Here is a 23,260-nt window from a genome sequence, read left to right as displayed (position 1 = left end):
TCTGTCTCTTTTGAGAATCATTTTAGTCTAGAGTATGACATATAGTGATCTGTGTGTTTCCTCCTAATGATTATCCATAGTACTTAGCTTTATTCACACTAAAGCCAAAATATTTAAAAGTTTGGAATACATTTTGATGATTGGAAAGGTCACAGATTTTTTTTGTTTTTCCTAAAGACAAGCTCATAATTTGCTTTTTTTTTTTTTTGGCATAGTTTCCAAAAGGCATATCTTTGATTTAATGCATAGTTTCCCTTTTCTGTTCTCAAACATAAGCAATGAAAGCAATAGCACTTTTTGAATGTTAGTTGTGTACTTTTTGTCACTTGACTGACAACTAGATTTTTGTTACTTTTTCAAGAGCATCGATATATTGACTTTATGTTTGGTTATGTTGGCATTTATGGATTGTCAGGATTAGTGCCCAGGATTATAGGTGTAGTATTGCAGGGGAATCCTTTTTTCCTATTTAAAATATTTAATGGTTCCCCACTACCCTCAGGATAAAGACCATATTTCTTAATATGGTCTAAAAGGCCTGTTGTGATTTTCCTTGGCTTAACACCAGCTTTATATTTTCTCCTTCCACCTGTTACATACATCCATATTGAATGATCTACTTTGATTTTTCCTAAAAAGGCATGCTTTTTTATATCCAAGAAAAAATAGACTGGGTCACCCTATTATATCTTCTATTAAATTTTGTGCCCTTTCATCATAATAATCATTTATAACCATTTTGTTATTTGTATCATGATACTGTAATGTTTATTCCTTAAGACTCAAAACCCTTTAAGGACAGGGACCATATCCCATTGTACATGGGACCAACATCCAGTACATGCCTGGAGAATACTAGGGACTCAATAAATATTTGTTGAGTCAGGGAAAGAGTTGCCTGGCTAGATGGACAGTTAGGTTGATGACCTGCATATGCTAATGATTTAAATAGACTAACCATATGAAGTAATGTACATGGTCACCTAAGGCTGTCATGCATGTCACAAGAGAAAAATGCTTCTTAGCACTGACTACTGGTACTTCTGTATTAACGACACTCATTTTCTCTTCTCCTTGAATGAAGCTTGTTGGCTCACATTTTTAAAAATATAATTTTATTGAACAATAACTAAATGTCTAGCGTATTTATCTAGTGGGTCAAGGAAGAATCACAAACTGTCCGGTGATAAGTTCAGCGTTGGAGTGATTGATTCTCATGGTGGCAAAGTATTTACGATAACAGAGGAAAGTTAATATTTCAGTTTTTTTCCAAAAATAAAAAAGGATCTATACCAACTAAATGTAACTATTAACAACTAATATATGTCAAAATATGTCATTTTATAAAAATTTTTTTATGTATTTTTTTCATGAGAGACACAGAGAGAGGCAGAGCCCTATGCAGAGGAAGAAGCAGGCTCCCTGCAGGGAAGCTGATGTAAGACTCAATCCCAGGACCCTGAGATCATGACCTGAGCCGAAGGCAGACACTCAACCACTGAGTTACCCAGGCATCCCAAAATATGACCTTTCTAAATATAAACTATAAAATCAGAATATTTTGTGTAGCAGCAGAATAACCTTCCTTTTTAAGTGAATATTTAGCATAATCTTCAAATTATAGCAGTGTGTTACTTAATTACCTATTCTATATGTCTGTATTGTATATTAATTAAGATCCTGGGCTTTACAGTTAGATCTGGGGTTGGGCCCCAGTTCTGACAAATACTAGCTGCCTGATTATGGGGGAGTAGTTTTGCCTCTCAGTTGTAGTTTGTTGTATAAAATCAAAGTAATGAAAAAAATAAATAAATAAAATAAAATAAAATCAAAGTAATGAAGTCCTACATTATGAAGCTGCAGTAGGGATTAAAGAAGATAATATATGCATATATGGAATTTAGTGTTGTCTGACATGTGCTTAATAAATCTTAGCTTTTATTATTTCAATATTAATTAGACCAAAATACTTTTAAAAACAGATTTATTAAGGGATGCCTGGGTGACTCAGCGGTTCAGTGTTTGCCTTTGGCCCAGGGCTTGATCCTGGAGTCCCGGGACCAAGTCCTACATTGAGATTCCTGCATGGAGCCTGCTTCTCCCTCTGCTTATGTCTCTGCCTCTGTGTGTGTGTGTGTGTGTGTGTCTGTGTGTCTTTCATGAATAAATAAATAAAATCTTTTTTTTATTTTATTTTATTTTATGATAGTCACACACACACATAGAGAGAGAGAGAGAGAGAGGCAGAGACACAGGCAGAGGGAGAAGCAGGCTCCATGCACCGGGAGCCCGACGTGGGATTCGATCCCAGGTCTCCAGGATCGCGCCCTGGGCCAAAGGCAGGCGCCAAACCGCTGCGCCACCCAGGGATCCCTAAATAAAATCTTTAAAAAAAAAAACAGATTTCTTGAGATTTCTGAGCTCATTTGAAGTGTACAGTTCAGTGGATTTTGGTATATTAACCATTGGGCAACCATCACCACAATCAATTTTAGAACATTTTCATCACTCTAAAAGAAAGCCCATACATTTTAGCTATCACTCGCAAACTCTACTTCCTCTAGCCATAGGCAACCAATAATCTGCTTTCTATGTCTATAGATTTAGTTATTTTGGGTATATTCTATAAATGGAGTTATTTACTATGTCATCTTTTGTGACTGGCTTCTTTAACTTCACATTATGTTTACAAGTTTTATGCGTCTTGTAGCATATATTGCCGGAATAATATTCAATGGTACAGATGTACCACATTTTGTTAGTTTATTCATCAAATGGACATTTGGGTTGTATCAAGCTCTGGCTACTATGAATCATGCTGTGGTCAATATCCGCCCATACAAGTTTTTGTGTGGACATATGTTTTTATTCCTCTTGGGCCTATACCAACGAGTAGAATTTCTGATTCAAATGGTAACTTAATTTTTAAGTTTTTGACGAACTGCCAGTCTGTTTCCCACAATGATGCACAATTTACATTCCCACCAGCAGGTTTAGAGGGTTCCAATTTCTCCACGTCCTTACCAATATTTATTTGACTTTTTGATAGTAGTCTTCCTAGTGGATTTAAATGGTATATTACTATGGCTTTTTTTTTTTTTTTTTTTTAATTTTATTTATTTATGATAGGCACACAGTGAGAGAGAGAGAAGCAGAGACATAGGCAGAGGGAGAAGCGGGCTCCATGCACCGGGAGCCCGACGTGGGATTCGATCCCGGGTCTCCAGGATCGCGCCCCGGGCCAAAGGCAGGCGCCAAACCGCTGCGCCACCCAGGGATCCCTATTACTATGGCTTTAATTTTTATTTCTCTAATGACTAATAATGTGGAGCATCTTTTCATGTGTATCTTTGGATAAATGTCTATTCAGATCCTTTGCCCATTTTTCTTTTGAGTTGTCTTTTTATTATGAAGTTGTAAGACCAAGGTATTTTTTAATATTAATTTATATTGCCACCAACCAGGATGTTTTAGAAATAAGTTAATGTCAAACCTTATTTTTCTACAGGTACTAAAAACTTACCTCCCCCTCCAAATATTTGTAAATGAGAGATAAGGCTGACTGGGATATCAAAAGCAAGACATTTGCAGATATTGGTCATCATGCGTAAAGGGGTGCCAAAGGACCCAGAGATTGCTGATCTCTTCTACAAAGATGACCCTGAAGAACTTTTTATTGATTTGCATGAAATTGGACATGGAAGTTTTGGAGCAGTTTATTTTGTAAGTAATTTTAGAATTGTTTAGAGAGATTAAGTTAGAGAAGTTTGAATTCTGTACATTCCATTACTTGTGAAATATTGGTTTTAATGTTTATTCTGCAAATTAAATGTCTACACTAGAGGCAAATACTCATTGCTGAAAAGACAGTCCTAGAGTCCTAGGTATTATTAAAGTCAGTGGTATCTCTATCACCACCTGACTCTGCTATCAAGGAAGTCCAAAAAATGTTATAAGCCTGAATTTTGGCCCTGTGCATTTCTTCTATATGCCAAGCTATTTTTCTGCCTCAGGGCCTTTATACATTCTCTTCCTCTCACCTGGAAAACTCTGCACATTGCATCCCCATCCCTACCTAACTCCTGCTTATCCTACAGATTTCAGTTTAAGTACATCCACAAAATTGCCTTTCCTGTTCAACTGTCCAGCACTAAATTAAGACTTTCTTTATGATCTCATAGTAGCCTGTGCTTGCATATTGTTGCATTTATCATGGTTATAATTAAATAATTATGTGTAAGACTTTTTGACTCATGTATGTCCCCCCTTCTACATAAGTGCCATGAGGGTAAGGATTATGTCTATCTTATCATTGCTATATCCCCAGTAACCTATATAGTGTCTGATAATAGTAGGAACTCAATAAATGATGGATGGATGGATGGATGGATGGATGGATGGATGGATGAATAGATGGCTACTCAGAGAGATGGACCAACAAAGATTTTTAGTAATATCCATGTCAAGTCATAGTTTTAAGTTAAAGGATATAAGGTTTAGTACCCTAAGGTCAATTTGAATTCTAAAACTGTAATTATCTTCTGATGAGGAGAATGGGAAGTGACTGAAATGTTTTCATATCTCATTCACTTGAAATTCATTACAGAAAATGTACTTTTTAATTTATTTATATAACCTTAGAAGTTTGCCTCATCAAAGTCATAAATATTTTTAAGAGGCCTAGTCCATTAAAGCAAGTAATGTTTAAATACTACTTATTACTTATTTCTCCTCTAAACCTGTTATAGAATAGGTTTTTTTCTTAAATGGTATTTGATTTTTAGATGATCCTTTATGTTTTGGCATCTGGGTAGGGCTTATCTTCAGTTGTCCTTACAGATAAGATTTTATTAATTGCTTTTTTAGCTCATCTTTTTGTTTCTAGCCAAATCTTCAGCCTGGATTTTCCCTGAACTTTCTCATGCTTTTGTGTCTGTACTCAGCACTACCACCACTTCTCCTTTGTCCCCATCTAATATTTGACTTCTATTCAAGTATATTTTATCATTAAGTGGCCTTCCAGGGCTGAAAAGAGTGCTAATTTTCTAGTCAACAGTGCTATATTAGTCTTTGAGCTTAGAATCCTATTTAAGGCCCAACCAAAGTCCTGTCTTCTTCATTCAAAGGGATACTTTTTTTTCCCCTCAAGTTTATTTGTTTGTTGTTTATAGTAATCTCTGCCCCCAACATGGAGCTCAAACTCACAACCTTGAGATCAAGAGTCACATGCTCTGCCAATTGAGTCAGCCAGGCACCCTAGGGATGCTTTTTTAAAAAGAGGATTTTTAAATTATAAATATACATACAGAAGTGTGCACAAATACATACCCATATATTTTATTTTATTTATTTGTTTGTTTGTTTGTTTATGATAGACATAGAGAGAGAGAGAGGCAGAGACATAGGAGGAGGGAGAAGCAGGCTCCATGCGGGGAGCCTGACGCGGGACTTGATCCCGGGACTCCAGGATCGCGCCCTGGGCCAAAGGCAGGCGCCAAACCACTGAGCCACCCAGGGATCCCCCCCCATATGTTTTAATATGTAACTTAAAGAACAATTAAAAGGTAAATCCCTTTATAAACACCAGCCAGGCCAAGAAATAGAATATTGCCAGCACCTTGGAAGCCCCTCTTAAGTTTTGTCTATTTTGAATTTTATGGTGATGATTTTCTAGCTTTTCTTTGTATGGAGCCCACTTTCTTCTGCATCTTAACAATATAATTTGGTTTTGCCTGGTTTTGAACTTTTAAAAAATAGAAATATCCTGTATATATTTATTTATGAACTATTTGTTTTGCTCCAAGATACTTTCCTCAGTCATATTTTCCTACTTTCCTTCTATTTACAACTCCATTCATCCTCTCAGAATCTTTCTTGGCCAGAGTCAGAGTAGTTCCAATCTCTATTTGACTTTAATATTTTACAAAGCAGCTAGATGTAATGAGCACTGGATGTTATATGCAACTAATGAATCACTAAATTCTACCCCTGCAACCAAAAAGACCCAATACATTAACTAACTTGAATTTAAATTTTTAAAAAGTGAATTTTTTAAAAAAGCAGCTAGAGCCCTCTCAAAATTCACCTTTGACTACAAAAAAACCAAGCGTGTTTTGAAACTTACCTGCAAGCCTTTGTACTAAGGACTAAATGAGACCTACTTTGTAGTAGGCTGCAGAAGACCTAGTGATCTATTTGCTGTTTGGGCTAAGTCCTGTCGCTTTAGCGAGAGTATATGCCTTTTGAAAACGAGGATCGTTTCTAATATCTCTTTATAACTCTAAAGGCTAGCCCAGTGCCTTGTTTACAGCAGGCACTAAATATATGTTATTTGTTGATATGATAGACTAGAGAAATCATAAGCATAACTGAGTGGTTTTGAAAATGTAATCATTAACTATATAGTATCACCCGTATGCAAAATGAATAATACAGGCTCATAGAAACCCATAAAGCCATAAAAAACAGATTAAAGAAGAATTAACTTATACTTTACAGTAAGACTTAGAAAAGCTTAAACCTTTTATTCATAAGGGTCACATAGGTTATACCTTAAAAATGGAGTTCTCACTGGCCACAGTAATATTTATGTATAATTCCTCCCTCAGGATTAATAGATTCTTCCTCTAGTTATTCATACCATGAGAACCCAGAAGACTATCGTCTTTTCCTTGGACAACTGCAATATCCTCCCATCTTTGTGTGTCCATTCTAGGTCTGTCTTTAGTCTGTTGTCTGCACTACAGTGAGTTTGGGAGAAAAAGAAGTAAATCCGATCACATCACCTTTATCTATAAAGCCTTCAGGAGCTCTCCGTTCTTAGGCTGAGATCAAAACCCTTACTGTACCCAGCCTACAAGGTCTTCCACGATGTGTCCCTGTTTGTACTGAAGCTATATCTTGTTCTCATTGCCTTAGCTATAATATTATAGCTTTCTTTTGACCATCATCATAGGATCTTTGCATAAACCATTCTCTCTGGAATGTGTTTCTCCTTTTACCTCACCTTCTTAACTCCTGTTCCTCTTTTAGCTCTCAGCTGGAGCCTCATTTCCTCAAGGCCGCCTTGTCTGACATGCCCAAGTCAAATCCCCTGGGGTTTTTTCTCAGAGTAACACATACTCTTGTTTACAGCACCTATCACAATTGCAATTTTATATTTGTTGGTTATAATGTTTTTGTTACTGTCTATGCTGCTACATGAGAGATAGATAGTAGACATATTTACTCATAGTTCTTAGCCCAATACCTGACAATTTTTGAATACCTAATAAGTACTTGTTGAATGAAGGAATGAATTATAGAGAGCTCAGAGAAATTGGGAGCACTGCTAATTAGTACTTTTCATGAATACTGGTCGTGCTAGCAAGCCATTAAGACCAGATTCTAGCAACCAACATTTTTATACCTAAACACTATAATTCTGTTAGATTTTTGTAGTTTATAGCTTTTACACAGAATGATGCCAGGAAATATGTTCAACGTGAATTATAAGCTAGCTCAGCTCTTATAGGATCAATCAGCTGAGAGTATATTTAGAAAAAATGGAAGCTGTTAACTTGATGAAATATCACTGTGTGTCTGGATTTACATAATTCAGAAATTAGCAGCATGAACAGATGAGATAGTAAGAAATCATATTAAAGGAAAATAGAAAAGGGCCAAGCATGCTCATTTTTGTATTCACTTAACACGACTATGTAAGCTCTACGTTTCTAGTGTTGCTTTGTTGAACTTAGTGTATCTTCTATAATCCATCTAAGGCTAATAATTTAGTTCTGTTCTTCTGGATATAATTATTACCTTTTAGTTTTAGTTGAGACTTAATAACAGCAAAAAGAAAAGCTTATTTTTAATTTTTTTTATAAATTAGCAACAAGTGGATGAGAATCAAATATAGCTGGAAATGGTTAAGAAAATATCAGAAACACATAGGAATCTAAATATTTTTTGAGTTAATGATCTCACTTAAAGTTACTGAGATCATTGAGACTATTGAAGTGTTAAGTATGAATGTAAGCTTCAAAACAGCACTTGAAACGTGTAGAGGTTGTAATCATAATATTGTTTGAAGTACTGGAAAGCTGAGACCCCACTGATAGTTAGCTTTCTCTATATTAAAACATTGATTTTTTTTAAGTTTCTGAATTTTAACCACTATAAAATTATATTAAAAATTTCAGGGCAGCCTGGGTGGCTCAGCGGTTTAGCACTGCCTTCAGCCCAGGGTGTGATCCTAGAGACCTGGGATTGAGTCCCATGTCAGGCTTCCTGCATGGAGCCTGCTTCTCCCTCTGCCTGTGTCTCTGTCTCTGCCTCTCACTCTCTCTCTCTCTGTGTGTCTCTCATGAATAAATAAATAAAATATTTTTTAAAAATTCATATCTAAATAGACTCTTTAGAGAACACACTGATCATTAGCAGAGGGGAGAAAAAGGGGATGGGTGAAACAGGTGATAGAGATTAAGGAATGCACTTGTGACAAGCACTGGATGATGTATGCAAGTGTTGAATCACTAAATTCTACACCTGAAACTAATATTACACTGTATGTTAACTAACTGGAATTTTAAAACTTAAAAAAATAAATTTCACATCTAAGAAAAATCAACATGGAAATGTTTTTCAAATATTGAGTCAGTGCTCCAGTAGACAGGTTCTGTAAGCAAATGTACTTACCAAGTCCTAAGTAATGATTACTCTGTAAATGTAAGGAAAAACATATATGCTTTTTAAAGATTTATTTATTTATTTTTGGAGAGAGTGTGTCCGAAGGAGTGGGCAGAGGAAGAGGGGGAGAGAGAATCTTAAGCAAACTTCCCTCCCTGAGTACAGAGTCAGATGCGGGATTATATCTCACAACCCTAAGCCAAAAATCAAGAGTCAGATGCTTAACCAACTGAGTCACCCAGGCACCCCAAGAAATATCTTTTTATTCTAGGGTGATTTATTTTCAAGTCTCTGGTACTGAACAAGCACTGATTATAAATAATCTTAATAAGCAATTAGGTAATACCTTCTGATTCCATTTGTGTGGGTCTTTTCTTTTCTTTTCTTTTTATAAAGGTTAAGGATTTGTTTTTTAAAACCCACTACAGGTTAAAATTCCTCATTGCTTGAGCATTTCCTTACGCACCTTTCCAAGGGTGCGTAAGCTGCACAGTACATAGATTCATCCCCCAAAAATCTACTTTTCAGATATAATCACTCTAACCTTGCTTGATTGTAATACTGAATTCACATCAGCTTGTCTTTGCTGCTGTCATATAAGCAGTCTTAGCATTAAATTTTAAAAGCCAGCAAAATGTGAGAGACTTTTGTTGTTAGCAAAAATCTATCTGTACCTTCTAAATGAACAAAATACCTAAAAAATGCCTTTGTATAGACCTACTGATTTGAAAACTCTTAACTAGGAGATACTTTATTTTTATAATAGGTACTTTACCTTTAGTGCTTGTAGAAAAATTTTTTTTCATTAAGGGTTCATTTGCTCAGTATTTTATCATTCAGTAAGACTCTGGGGTTGAATTTTTATATCAAGTTATTGTTCATTTTTAATTTTAAAATATTTGAGGCAGACTGGGTGGCTCAAAGGTTTAGCGCCGCCTTCAACTCAGGGCCTCATCCCAGAGACCTTGGATCGAGTCCCATGTCAGGCTCCCTGCATGGAGCCTGCTTCTCCCTCTGCCTATGTCTCTGCTTTTCTCTGTATGTGTCTCTCGTGAATAAATAAAGAAAATCTTTTAAAATGTATATATTTTTTAAGTTAGAAATAAAAATTTTTTAATTAGAAATTCATAATTTTACCTGAGGAGCTTCTTTAAGAGTATTTAAGAAAGTGATTATGCATTTTTCTCTAAAATCAGTGTCCTGATTTTATCAGTGAGTGAATTCCAGTGTTCTACCTCAGAACCATTGCTATAGCTTTACTAGTTTACAATAATAATATCTTAGAACCAAAATAGCTTACTGACATCAGGAGTGTGGCACTGATACAGAGCCCTGTTATTAAAAGAAAGCCAAAATTAGATAATCTTTTAATGTCTTATATTTATTTTTCTGAAATTTTTTAGAAAAATATCTAGTTTTAAATCTCTTATGTAAATTTGGAGGAAGACTGTTATTTGAGTTGTTATTTTCATGTGTGCTCTCAGTGAACTATTGTATTTTGGGTAGCAAAAGATATATAGAGATAATTATGAAAGAAGGCAGTCTTTGTAGATGTCTACACACATGTATGTATATATGCAACACATTCTTATTTAAAACATAAGTACTTTTGGAAGTGAAAGCCCCTCTTAAAATTTTACCTTCTGCTGCATTGTTCAGTGCAGTAACCACTATTTAGGTTTAAATTAATTAAAATATAAACTCCATTTCCTTAGTCACTGTAACCACGTTTCACATGTTATCATATATAATGTATATATAAAAAATGTCCCTCAAGACAGAAAGTTCTGTTGGACAGCACTGCTCTAGGAATTATCACTGATAGATACTCTGGTATAAATTCTTTCACATTGTTTCTACACATACACTCATATTAGTGCTGTTTTGCAAAAGTAAGATAATATGCAGCTTGTTTTTGTCATATTTTTATATCTTTCCATATATCTTACTGTATATTCATATAGGTTACTTCATTCTTCAACTATTTATTTCATCATATGATTGTACTACATTACCTAACTGGTTCTCCACTGATGGACATTTTACATGGTGAAGCCAATATGGATATTTTGGAAATTTGACATATTTTTGTTTGATTGGATGTGTTTTTTTAAACTCCAATCCTTTGTAGTATTATAGCCTTTGCACATATATGGATAGGGATCAAGAGAAGCTATACATTACAGTGGGGTAGAAATGTCTATCTAGCCTATGAGAAGTTTCAGCATCTTTAAACTGTGATAATGAAGTGTGAGAATATTATTTAAAGTCTCTAGTCAAATATTTACATTAAAGTGGCTGAAACATCATTCATTCTTTTTATTTTTTTTTCTTCTGCTCTCTCAACACAGGCCACAAATGCTCACACCAATGAAGTGGTGGCAGTTAAGAAAATGTCCTATAGTGGGAAACAGACACATGAGGTATGTTAAAGACAGTTGTATACCTAAACTGACATGAGCCAGTTAGTATGAAACTGACAGTAGAAACAAAGTTCTTTAAACATTTCTTTATCATAGTTATTTTTATTCTTTTTTGTGAGGTGTATAATAAATATTCTTAATATTCTATCTCAATCATATGGATTTTTGTGGAATAGAACATAAGGTAGTACGATAGATTTGCTAAATATTTGGTAACAGATTTACATTTACATATACTAAAATTAAAGAAATAACACAAATTTAAACAGCTTATCCACTTAATTAAACCTTTACCTTGTCCATTTAAAATAATGAAAAGGATACTATATATGTATACTTGATAATAAAATACTATTTCCAGCCTAAAAATCATACCAGTTTCTTTATTACTTCAATAGAAATGGCAAGATATTCTCAAGGAAGTCAAGTTTTTACAACAATTAAAGCATCCTAATACCATTGAGTATAAAGGTTGTTACTTGAAAGAGCACACTGCTTGGGTAAGTCAAAGGACCTGTATTATCACTTATTTCCTATTAAAAATTTTTCTGTTTTTTGTTATCTCTTTGATCTGCAGAATTATCAGTCCCATTTCTGTCCCATTTGACTTTTGTTATCAGTATCTAACATTTGTTAGTGTGTGATATGGTAAACATTCTGTAAGATTAAATATGATATCTAGCCTATCAGAAATTTTATTCTATAAACAATCAACAAACAGTAAAAAGTTAATATTGTTTGATAATGATTTATTCGCAGAAATAAAAGGCAGAGTCTTTTATTCTCATCCTAGAATTTTCATCATTGCCATTTCTCATTCCTCATTCCAATTCCCCCCCAAATTTAGAATTATGTTTAGTATTACTGTCATGGTCTAAGTTTTATCAGAAGGGCCTAGAATATGATTAAAATGACAGTCTTGGGTGCCTGGGTGGCTCAGTCAGGTAAGCATCTGACTCTTGATTTCAGCTCAGGTCATGAGATCAAGCCCTGCATTATGCTCTGCACTGGCTGTGGAGCCTGCTTGGGATTCTCTCTCTACCTCTCCTTCTGCCCCCTCCCCCACTCCCCAAAAAGTCTTTTGTTTCACTCCTTTTTTAGTATGTTTTCACATGATTGTATTTTTTAGGTTAGCACCTTAGGCACTGCTTAGTACATGAAAATGCTATACTTTGTGCTGTATCAAATCTTAAATTCCAGTTTAAAGTCCAATCTATCATTTATTGAGATTCATTTATTGAGAATTACCAGTATAAGTGCTTTCCTATACATGATCTCCAGTTAGGGAATAGAATTTTTGTTCCCAGATAGACAACCAAACAATATACTTAAACATTTCTTTTCAAGCATCTTTTAAGATATCTAGAGCCATCACTTCTGTTCTGAGCCAAAGTAATTAATCAGAGGAGTATCTCATTATCTGGCAATCAGTTCTCCTGAGGAGAGTCAGCCACCTTAAAGGAGTCAAGAAAGGGATTTTAAGCAGGCAGGATAAATGTTACACAATCAAGTGCTAAATATCGTGTTTGGAGTCTTCAGAAATTCCTCTGAGCTCTTATTTAAAGCTTATTTACTCTTAGGTTACATAGAGTGCTAATAAGCTTGGTTAACGGGTCTCTGCCCACAACAGATTTGATAGGCTAAATAGAAGATGCTCATAGGAACTAAACTGCCAGAGACATGCATACAAATAGCCACAAGACTGATTTGACCAGAAAGAAGAAACCAGGGAAGTTAAAAAGCAGACTTCTAGTTTAGAAATAGAGGGACGCCTGGGTGGCACAGTCAATTGAAAGTCTAAGTCTTGATTATGACTCAGGTCATGATCTCAGGGTTGTGAGACTGAGCCCCATGTCAGGCTCCACCCTTAGTATGGAATCTGCATGAGTTTCTCTCTCTCTCCCTCTGCTGGCTCAGTTTCTCTCTCTCTCTCTCTCAAATAAATAAATCTTAAAAAAAAAAATAAAAAGGTAGAGCAACTAGAGCTATTAACAACCGGCCTCAGCTCAGGTGTCCATATGTTATGGAATAATAAGAAAAAATATCCATGACAAAAATATACATTAACATACAATTTTTAAAAATATAACCATAACTGTAAACATATTCTCTCCATTTGGTTTTAAAGTTCTATGTTCATATTCCATATACTCAGTTAAAGGAAGTTATATGTGTATATTAATTTACTTACTTTAGGAAATCTTTCCATCAAAATTGGTTAAACAAAGAAATAGTGTATGTCAATTATACCTCAATAAAGAAGAAACAAAATAGTGCGCCTAAAAAGCTAATGTTTATTATAATATTGATTAAATGTGGAATCTTTCATTTCACAATAAGAAATAAAATTATACTTCACATCAATTAGAATGGCTAGTATCAAAAAGACAAGAAAAAAAACAATTATTGGCAAGGATGTGGAGAAAAGGAGCCCTTGTGCATTGTTGGTATGAATGTAAATTGGTACAGCCACTGTGGAAAACAGTATGGAAGTTCCTCAGAAAATTAAGAATAGAAATACCATACAATCTAGTAATTCAACTACTTGGTATGTACTCAAAGAGAACAAATGGCACATTTGAAAAGCTGTATTACCCCTATGTTTATTGTAGCATATTTATAATAGTCAAGGTATGGAAGCAACCTAAGTGATACTAACAGATGAATAGATAAAGATGTGGTGTACATATACAACGTAATATCACATAGTCATAAGAAAGAATGAAATCTTGCCATTTGTGATAACATGGATGGACCTAGCAGGTATTATGCTGAGTGAAATAAGTTGGACAGAGAAAGACAAAAGCTATATGATGCCACTTATATGTGGAATCTAAAAAAACAAATGAACAAACAAAAAACCAGGAACAAACTCATATACACAGAGAACAAACTGTTAGTTGCCAGACAAGAGAGAGGTGGGGAAATGGGTGAAATAGGTAAAGGAGATTAAGAAGTGCAAACTTCCAGTTAAAATAAAGAAGGTGAAAAAAGTACATGGGGAATATAGTCAGTAATATTTTAATAACTTCCTACAGTCACAGATGGTAACTACAATTAGGGTAGTGAGCATTTCATAACAGATAATTGTTGAATCACTATGAAGTATACCTGAAACTAACATAATATTGTATGTCAACCATACTTCTATTAATAAATAAATAAAATTAATGTTTCTGAATCTGCTTATTTTAATGTCAAGCAGAAAACTATAATAAAATTTCAAAACTTTAAACTTCTATGTTTATCATGTTTTAATTATTCTGGTAATGAAATAATTTTAACATATATAGTTATATATTTAGTTACCTATATAAAACGTAACAAATTTAATAGTTTAGATGTAAATATGTCTCTATTATACATAATAATATGATATATAATATGTATTATGTACCTGGAATTATTAGAATTATATAGAAGAATATGATACTGTAAATTAATCTTATATAATGCATTATTATGTATAATAATATATATTATGATCATAACATTATATATCATGTATTATATAATTTTATCTCATATTCTTCTAAATTATTCCAGTAATAGAACATACATAATACATAAACATCTGTTTTTGCATCAATTATTTTAAATGAAAAGAGCTAATATGTTAATAGTGATTATGTGTAGATGATGTTAGGAAATTTGTATTTCAAAAGGAACATAATGGTGTTTTTTAGAATAAGAAAATAGTATGTAGAGTGTATGTGTGTGGAGATTGGTCACTGAGAACTCATGGTTCTGACCTTGTCTATAAATCAGTAGTCTGGGATACCTAAAAAAAAAAATCTAAGATGAGAGTAAAAGAATTTTCTCCTTTTTGCTTTTGAAAAGCTTCCCAAGATTGCAAACCCAGGAAATACCAATAGTATGTTAATAACATTGTTCTAGAAATATTTTAATATAAAAATTTAAATATCCCATTTCAGAGATGCAAGATAATGTAAGGCTACATAGCAAGGTACAGCTTCAGATTGAGTTCTAAATAATATTTTCTTGTTTGGAAGTGTTTTAAATGTGAAAATAAGGGATTTACTACTTACTGGTTTATTTTATTTAGTTTTCCCAGTATAGATTATATTAGTATTGTATTTGGTTGCCACTTTCCAAGGTACAAAATTTAACTTAAAGTGTAACCTAACTACCTTAAATCTGTTTGAAACAAGATGGTGTAGAACCTAGTAAATAAGTAGCAATCTCAGCTTGACCATTTCATATCGGTACCCTTATAGTCTTAGAACATTCCAGTTCCAAGGAGGAAATGGCAAAACCATATGATAAGTTATAAAAATCAATTAGTGTCGGATGACCAAAATTTAATCCAGGTTCAAGTAGGTCAGAATACTTACTCTCCTAGCGTCCTTGGTTACTTGGTTGGTTTTAGCAGTTTCTTATTAACTGTGATTATTTTGGTTATTATTTTAATCTATTACAGTTGGTGATGGAATATTGCTTAGGCTCAGCCTCCGATTTGTTAGAAGGTAAGAATAAAAGCACTATCCCCTCCTTTCTGTTATGTCTTGACCAGAATATTATCTACTCCTATATTAAAATGCAGTTTATTTGTTTATTTATTTACTTGGGCAAAGCAAATGGATGATAACTTAGACCTAATGGTTGTGTGGATGAGCTGTGCAAACTTTATCTCTACAGTTGCTGAAAGTGAATTAGTAGCCTTCCTGTTGTTGAATACAAGGCCCATCCAGGGCAAGTACTTACTAAAATGTTTGGCTAATGTGATCTAATGTATGTAGCCAAAAACGTCAAATTCACGTGTATGTATGAAAGAGAGATAGATGGTATCAAATTATATTGATATTTAACTCTTTCAAATATCTTGACTGACCCAGTTCTCTTCTCCAAATGCTATTATAAACAGAGATTGAGTTAAAAATTTACATTTAAAAAAACCTTTTTTTATATCATCCTTGATCTCTGAATAGAAATTGCTTATTAGCTGCTTTCACAAATAATGAAAACCTGTAGTTAGAAGAAGTAATTATAGATGCGCTGTGGAGAGGAGAATAATACAACCTAAAACACTCTAGGCATTTAAAATGTCACAAAGGACTGGTAAATTTGGGCCTGGCCAATTGGAATCAGTGGAAGCATTGACTTGCAACTGACAAGTCAATTAACAATTCATTACAGTGAATATCAGGCTTCGTTTTATTTTGTTTTAAGGAATTTGTTTGTTTTTGTACTTGGGTTTCCTGTTAACTGATTATTTATTGCAATTCTATAGGAAATATTATGAATCTATTCCCAAATTGTCATTTGAGAGTATGTAATTCAGTATGATAAAACTGTATAAGATATTAAAAAGAATGCAATTGATTACTACTTCTGAATTTTTTTTCCCTTTCTCAGTTCACAAGAAACCACTTCAAGAAGTGGAAATCGCTGCCATTACTCACGGTGCCTTGCAGGGGCTGGCCTACCTGCATTCTCATGCACTGATTCATAGGTAAGATTAGAGACCAGTTACGTATTAGTAACAGGGCTCTCCAAGGAATCTTGAAAATTAGTGCATGCTCCACTTTTTAGGGTGCCTGTGGATTTATAGGGAGCAAAGAGATTGCTGTTCCTGCTGCTGCTGCTGCAGCTGGGTATAAGAAATAACGAATGTAGCTCCTGTCTCTTGGTTTGTCCCAGATGTACACAAAGATTTTCTACACCTCTGTTCTGTCAGGAACTGTTCTCCAAGCTGGCTGTTGCAGGAAATTTTGAGGAAGGGCCCAACAGCCTTTTGATACAATGCCAAGAAGAAAAAAAAATTAGCCTTCCTTGCATATGTTTATTTTCTAGCTGAGTTTCTTCTCCTTTTCCTATTTCGAATAACAAGTCAATCCTCTATAAATATATGCTGTTTTATCACTTTAAAACATTGTGCATTTCTATAGTCTACATAGATATTTAGGAAGATATTATTGTATTTATCTTGGCAGATGTAGAAACTGGGACTCTGAAAGATTTAAATAATTGCCCGTAGTTTCACAGGTTTTACATAATAAAGATTAAAGATCAGATTTCTTAACTCCTAATCCAAGGTTTTCCTCTACCTTTTATTTTCTCTACCACAACTCCACTGTCCTTCCTCCAATCTACTTCCTACCACTAACTTGTCTTAAATAAAAATGTTGTTCTTAATCTTTCCTTCTCTCAGTAAAGAACTTCTAGCATAGTTACCTTAATGAATGGGGGTAGAAGTAGTGGAATATGAGGTAGATATAAAGGATCTCAGATGACTCAAAAACAAAAGAAAAAACTTTTATATTTACTAGGAAGAAATGAAACTATTACATTGTAGGTTCCCCTTTTGCTTCTGCTTTAATCACCATAGAATAGCCATTACCAGTTACTGGTATGACAAAAACAGAACTTCCTCAAGATAGGCAGACCAAAATTCCTGCCATGAATTTGGCTTACTTATAAATACAAAAAATGAACCTAACCATATATAATAAATGATAAAATGGATTTAACCATAATGTCTGTGGATTTGACAAAAAATATTTTAGTACATATTTTTTATACCAAAATGTCATTACTAAATGCCAACTTGTTTATATGTGATTTAGCCAGTTCCTATTTAATTCCATGGTTCATTTTTTTGTGGCTTTGTTACCAAAATCTGCACATTAATTTAATGTTTTATATTCTCTATTATACTTTATCTTCTTTGCTATATAAAAGAAGTTGGAAAAAAAACTTTTAAAATTTTCTCCCTATTTAAAAATAAACACCACATCTCAGATTCATTATTTTGATATGACAAGTCAATGTTCTAATTGAAGGTAATAGAGAAAAGATATTTTTCTGTTATTAGAGAAATGAATGTTTTTTTAGTTCTCTCTGACAATGCCTAATGTCATCTTGAGTAAAGAAACTGAATTTTCAAGAGAAGATTTTTGGAGACTTTGTTTTGGAAGCATTTGAACCTTCTCATCTTCAATTTAAATTTTCCTCATTCTTCTCTCTTTGTCTTTCCACGGCCCATCAATTTATAAATCTGGATTCCTAGTATTCATTACATCTCATGCTTTTTTGGAAGAGAATCAAGAGTACATCCACATCTTTTCATTCTAAATTATCATCCTTAACAATGAGTATTTTTAAATAATTTTTAAAACTTTCTGCTGCATACAATATCTAATAGCTTTAGTAGTAACCACTTGCGATTCTTTGTCTATACAATAGAAATGCAATTTCCTAATCCCTAATCCTTGTTTGTTTTGATCTTTCAGGGTCTTCTTTTTACTGTACAGTGTTATTTTTAAAATAACACCTTCTATATAACATGTGCCCTCAAATGCCTTAGAGTTGGCAGTTACAATTAAAGCAGAGAGAAAGGGTCACAGGCAAGAAAGAAAAGGTATGTGTGTAGTTGAGGTTTATTGGTAGGTAGACAATACAGAGTTATTGAAAGTTGGTTTAGACTCCAAAAATGTTTTGTAATTTTGGGGAAAAAAAAAAAGGCAATTACAAATGGCACCGGTTTTCCCAGCATAAAGAATACTGTTGATGACTGGATTTAGCATCTGAGAATATGCTTTTTTAAGTGTAGCAACTGAATAGGTTTCCTGTCTGCCATGTCTGCCTTTTTTCTCATTGCATTCTCTCCCTCTAAAGAAAGCTCTACCTTTTAGTAATTACTTTGACCTACCTGTAAGTATACCCAGGAATCCGGGCCCCCTTATAACATGCAGTAATTACTAAATCCCCTTCTGGCTAACTGAACAAGATTCTTTTTAATAAACTTTTTGTCTTATTAATTGCATGCTCTGACCTATTCCATAATCAAAGATGAAAAGTAATTTTCTAACCCTCTTATTTTTTCCTATAGGGATATTAAAGCAGGAAATATTCTTCTAACAGAGCCAGGTCAGGTGAAACTAGCTGATTTTGGATCTGCCTCAATGGCTTCTCCTGCCAACTCCTTCGTGGGCACACCTTACTGGTATGTAGAATTTAAAAACTAGAATTTTAAATGAGCATACATGAACAAGATGAACTCATGGCACCGCTTTTGTTTTGTTTTTTGACAGTGTCTCACCATGTTCCTCAAATGAGATTTCATTAAAGGATAAAAACTTACTGCAAAAAAAAAGAAACAGTATAAAATTTCCAGTGACTTTAAATTGTTCAAATAAGCTTGATGTCACTGCGTGTAAACCAAATAGGATTATCAACTCACTGACCAAGCTCAGGTTTTAGATTTCATTTGAAGTTTCTTTTGAAACTTTCTCTTGAGGCAGAATCTCTAGTCAAAGACAAGGCAGTTTCTTTAACCTTCTCTAACTAGTCAACAAGCATAAATATTACCTTTCAATGAAAGAAATCCAGGTTCCCATGTTTGTTGAGTTCTCTGTTACTATAGTTTGTCACTAACTTAAAATTTCACCCCATCTATTTAAGATGCTTTTCCTTCCTTTCATAGATAAACTGGAATTTCATTGTACCTTGGAGAATGACTTATATCCCTGGTTAATTACTTACCTACAAAAAAAAAAAAATATCAGCTACTACATTGAATTTTTTTGTTGATGATCATCAGAAAGTATTTACTAAGCAGTCACTTACACATAGTAACAGGAAAAAAAAACATATTAAACTGATAAGGCCCCTTCTCTCCTATGGAAAGCCATTCTGGACAAACAATATCAATTACCATAGTCTGTTTGTTTGTTTGTTTGTTTGTTTGTTTGTTTGTTTTAAGTTGTAATATTTTTTAATATCTTTGAAATATCTGATTATATTGTTTTTAAAAATTCCGTAAGTACGGCAGCCCGGGTGGCTCAGCAGTTTAGCGCCGCCTTCAGCCCAGGACGTGGTCCTGTGGACCCGAGATCAAGTCCCACATCCGGCTCCCTGCATGGAGCTTGCTTCTCCCTCTGCCTGTGTCTCTGCGTCTCTCTCTCTTTCTGTGTCTCTCATGAATGAATAAAAAATCCTTTAAAAAAAAATCCGTAAGTATTTTTCATGTTGTCTATTGTTACTTGTTTAAGTGTTTCATACATATTCATCCTTTACAAATCTCTTTGAGGTATCTACTAGAATTCTCTCCACATTACAGTTGGAAAAACTGATGTACACAGAGGTTAAATAATTTATTCAAGGTAAAACTGATAGATAATGATGGAACCAGGACTTATTGAAAATAATGTGTTTCATATAAATACTTGAATATCATATTGCAGTGTTTCTCCAAATTACTTGGATAAGGGAATAATATCTTTATCAGACAAAATTTTAGACTGTGCACAAAAAGCTATTTCACTGAATTGCTTTATGAGATGAATTTTAATTTGCAACTCAAGTTTTGCCCATTATGTTTGGCAGGATGGCTCCAGAGGTGATCTTAGCTATGGACGAAGGACAGTATGATGGGAAAGTTGATATTTGGTCACTTGGAATCACTTGTATTGAAATGGGTGCGTAAAAGAGTTGTTTTTATTATACTTTTGAGAATCACTCCTTACTATGATTGTTAATTCATTCATCCTGCTATTATTTAATGGGTCACTGCTATATGTGAGCCAGGCAGCATGAATTTATTATATTTTTTTCTATGCTTTTGTATAACATCAGAAAATTACTTTTTCTTTGCTACATTTTCATGTCATTAGTTTAAAAGAGTTTGAGCAGGGGCACCTGGGTAGCTCAGTGGTTAAGCATCTGCCTTTGTCTCAGGTCATGATCCCAGGGTCCTGGGATTGAGTCCTGCATCAGGCTCCCCGCATCAGGCTCTTCCCTCTGCCCACATCTTTGCCTCTTTCTGTGTCTCTCATGAATAAATAAATAAAATCTTTAAAAAAAATTTTTTTGAGCAGATAGAGCAAATATCAAATGTGGGAATACAAAATAGTAAATATTAATATTTGAAAAATACCCATTCTCCATATCATGAATGATAACTTATGTCCTTCCTTCCCAGTATTAATTTAATTTCCACATGTATAAGGAAAATCTGAAAAAGTGACAGCAGGCTTATCTAAGATTTGACTGTAAAAAGTGTATTTGACCCATTTACAGAGCAACCTTAAAGAAAACTTTGTGTTAAAAGATGCCCTCTGCTTTAAAGTTGTTCCCCAAGTGTTGTTGTATTTACGTAAAATTGTCTAAAACACCACAGATTCTTGATTCTGGTTGTATATTTGGAACTTTAATGTATCTGAAAGTTACCTTTATCCAGGGCTATCTTGACAGATTTAACCAATAATTCTTAGGTGGTGGAGAGATAGGATTACTGTGGATTTGAAGAAAGGGATGAACAATTGACCTTTCAAAGCCACTGAGAGCCGGCTTTGGCACAACACTGCCTTTATCTAGATTTGTTATTTAAAATTTATATAAATATATTTAATTTTCTAGAACAGTTTTAAAAAATTTCTTCATCTAGTTTTTTGGCTAATGTCCTCTATTCTGGTATCCAAATTTATCCTATAAGAATTTCTGAGCTCCAGTTTGATTCTAAGACTATAGTTTTCTTTTTTCTAAAACTAAACAGGTAAACTTTACCAAGTTACCTGTTTAACTGGTAAAGACAACTTGGTATACTTTGTATTGCATTTCCAATTGCTTCACTGACCCCTTCCTTGAACTAAGAAACACATGATATACATGACTTCTTTTTTGTTTTTGTTTTTGTTTTTTAACTTGAAGAGGTACTAATTTTTTTAAAAAACTGAGTTCAGGGAGGAGAGTTAGAATATTAAAATATTTGATTTTTAAAAATAAGTACTATTCATATGGTTTATAAATCAAAAAATCTAAAAAGACATGCAGCAAAAGAACTTCTTAGACCTCTGGCCCTATTTATCCATTTCCTTTCCCACCCCTGCCAGTACACACAGGGCACCACTGTTACTAATTTCTTGTATATCCTTCCAGAGTTTCTTTGCAAATATATAAACAAATATGGGTATACATGTATTATATTCCTTTTCTCACCCACGTTAACATATACAAGTGGTTCTGTTCATTGATTTTTCACTTAACATCATCTTACAGATCTGTTTTATATTGGTAGCTTAGACCTCTTTATCATTATTTTTTACTGACATCTTCTTACTCCTCCAGTATTATGGATATATCATAATTTATTTGGTCCTCTGTTAAAGAATATTGAAGCGGTAGATTTCTTTTTTACAGTCTAATATTGTGTTATTCTCTCACTGCAAAAGAAATTAATCTAATTTATTCATACTGATTGGGATGGGGAGACCCAGCAGAAATAATTGCATACTTTACAAAGGACATATGAGGGGTGGCTCAGTGGTTGAGCATCTGCCTTTAGCTCAGGTTGTGATCCCAGATTCCTGGAATCCAGTCTCATATTAGGCTCTTGAGGGAAGCCTGCTTCTTCTGCCTATGTCTCTGCCCCTCTCTGTGTATCTCTCATTAATAAATAAAATCTTAAAAAATAAATATATAAAAATAAAATAAAAAGGACATATGATGCACTTCCAACAATACTATATAGAACTTGACAGGGTAGTTTTAAAAGTCAGAGGGCCAAAACTAGTCCAGACAATTTTGAAGAAGTAGAATTTGAACAGAAAACTCATGGTAAAAAAAAAAAAAAAAAAAAATTTCATGGTACCAAAACCCATACCATCATAATTAAATCAATACACAATTGATATAGGGAAAGACTAATATCCAATAGAACAAACTATAAAACCTAGAAATGGGGGGGGGGGGCGCCTGGGTGGCTGAGTGGTTGAGTGTCTACCTTTAGCTCAGGGCACGATCCTGGGGTCCTAGGACTGAGTCCCACATCAAGCTCCTCACATGGAGCCTGCTTCTCCCTCTGCTTATGTCTCTGCCTCCCTCTCACTGTGTCTCTCATGAAAAAATAAATAAAATATGTTTTTTAAAAACCACACTAGAAATGGAATCGTGTACATCAGATTTTGGTGTAAGACAGGAAAACAGTACAAATCAGTGGGGGAAGGATCGCCCATTTGATAAGTAATAGGCAACTTGTTAAGTTAATTATATGAGAAAAACTATAATTAGACCCAAGCTTATGCCATGCACAAAAATAAAATTCCAGATTGGCTAAATACCCACAAGTGAAAAGTAAAACTTTAAAACTTTTAGGAGAAGTCCTCTTGTGACTCAGTTTCCTCATCAGCAAAGAAGAGATAATAATG

General features: G+C 34.0%; 1 protein-coding gene across 1 annotated transcript in view; it reads left to right on the top strand.

Annotated features, from left to right (window-relative positions):
* TAOK3 (TAO kinase 3) overlaps nucleotides 1-23,260 on the top strand; it is a 179,754-nt gene that overhangs the window by 91,155 nt on the left and 65,339 nt on the right. Inside the window, exons 3-9 of the mRNA XM_026015829.2 lie at nucleotides 3,509-3,723; nucleotides 11,022-11,093; nucleotides 11,492-11,593; nucleotides 15,535-15,580; nucleotides 16,470-16,566; nucleotides 18,946-19,059; nucleotides 20,442-20,533. Coding sequence (XP_025871614.1) covers nucleotides 3,604-3,723; nucleotides 11,022-11,093; nucleotides 11,492-11,593; nucleotides 15,535-15,580; nucleotides 16,470-16,566; nucleotides 18,946-19,059; nucleotides 20,442-20,533 — 643 coding nt within the window. The 5' untranslated portion in view covers nucleotides 3,509-3,603. The remainder of the gene's footprint in view (nucleotides 1-3,508; nucleotides 3,724-11,021; nucleotides 11,094-11,491; nucleotides 11,594-15,534; nucleotides 15,581-16,469; nucleotides 16,567-18,945; nucleotides 19,060-20,441; nucleotides 20,534-23,260) is intronic.

Source organism: Vulpes vulpes, chromosome 10, assembly GCF_048418805.1.
Source record: "Vulpes vulpes isolate BD-2025 chromosome 10, VulVul3, whole genome shotgun sequence".
Lineage (NCBI taxonomy): Eukaryota > Metazoa > Chordata > Mammalia > Carnivora > Canidae > Vulpes > Vulpes vulpes.
This window is presented reverse-complemented; position numbering and strand designations above follow the sequence as displayed.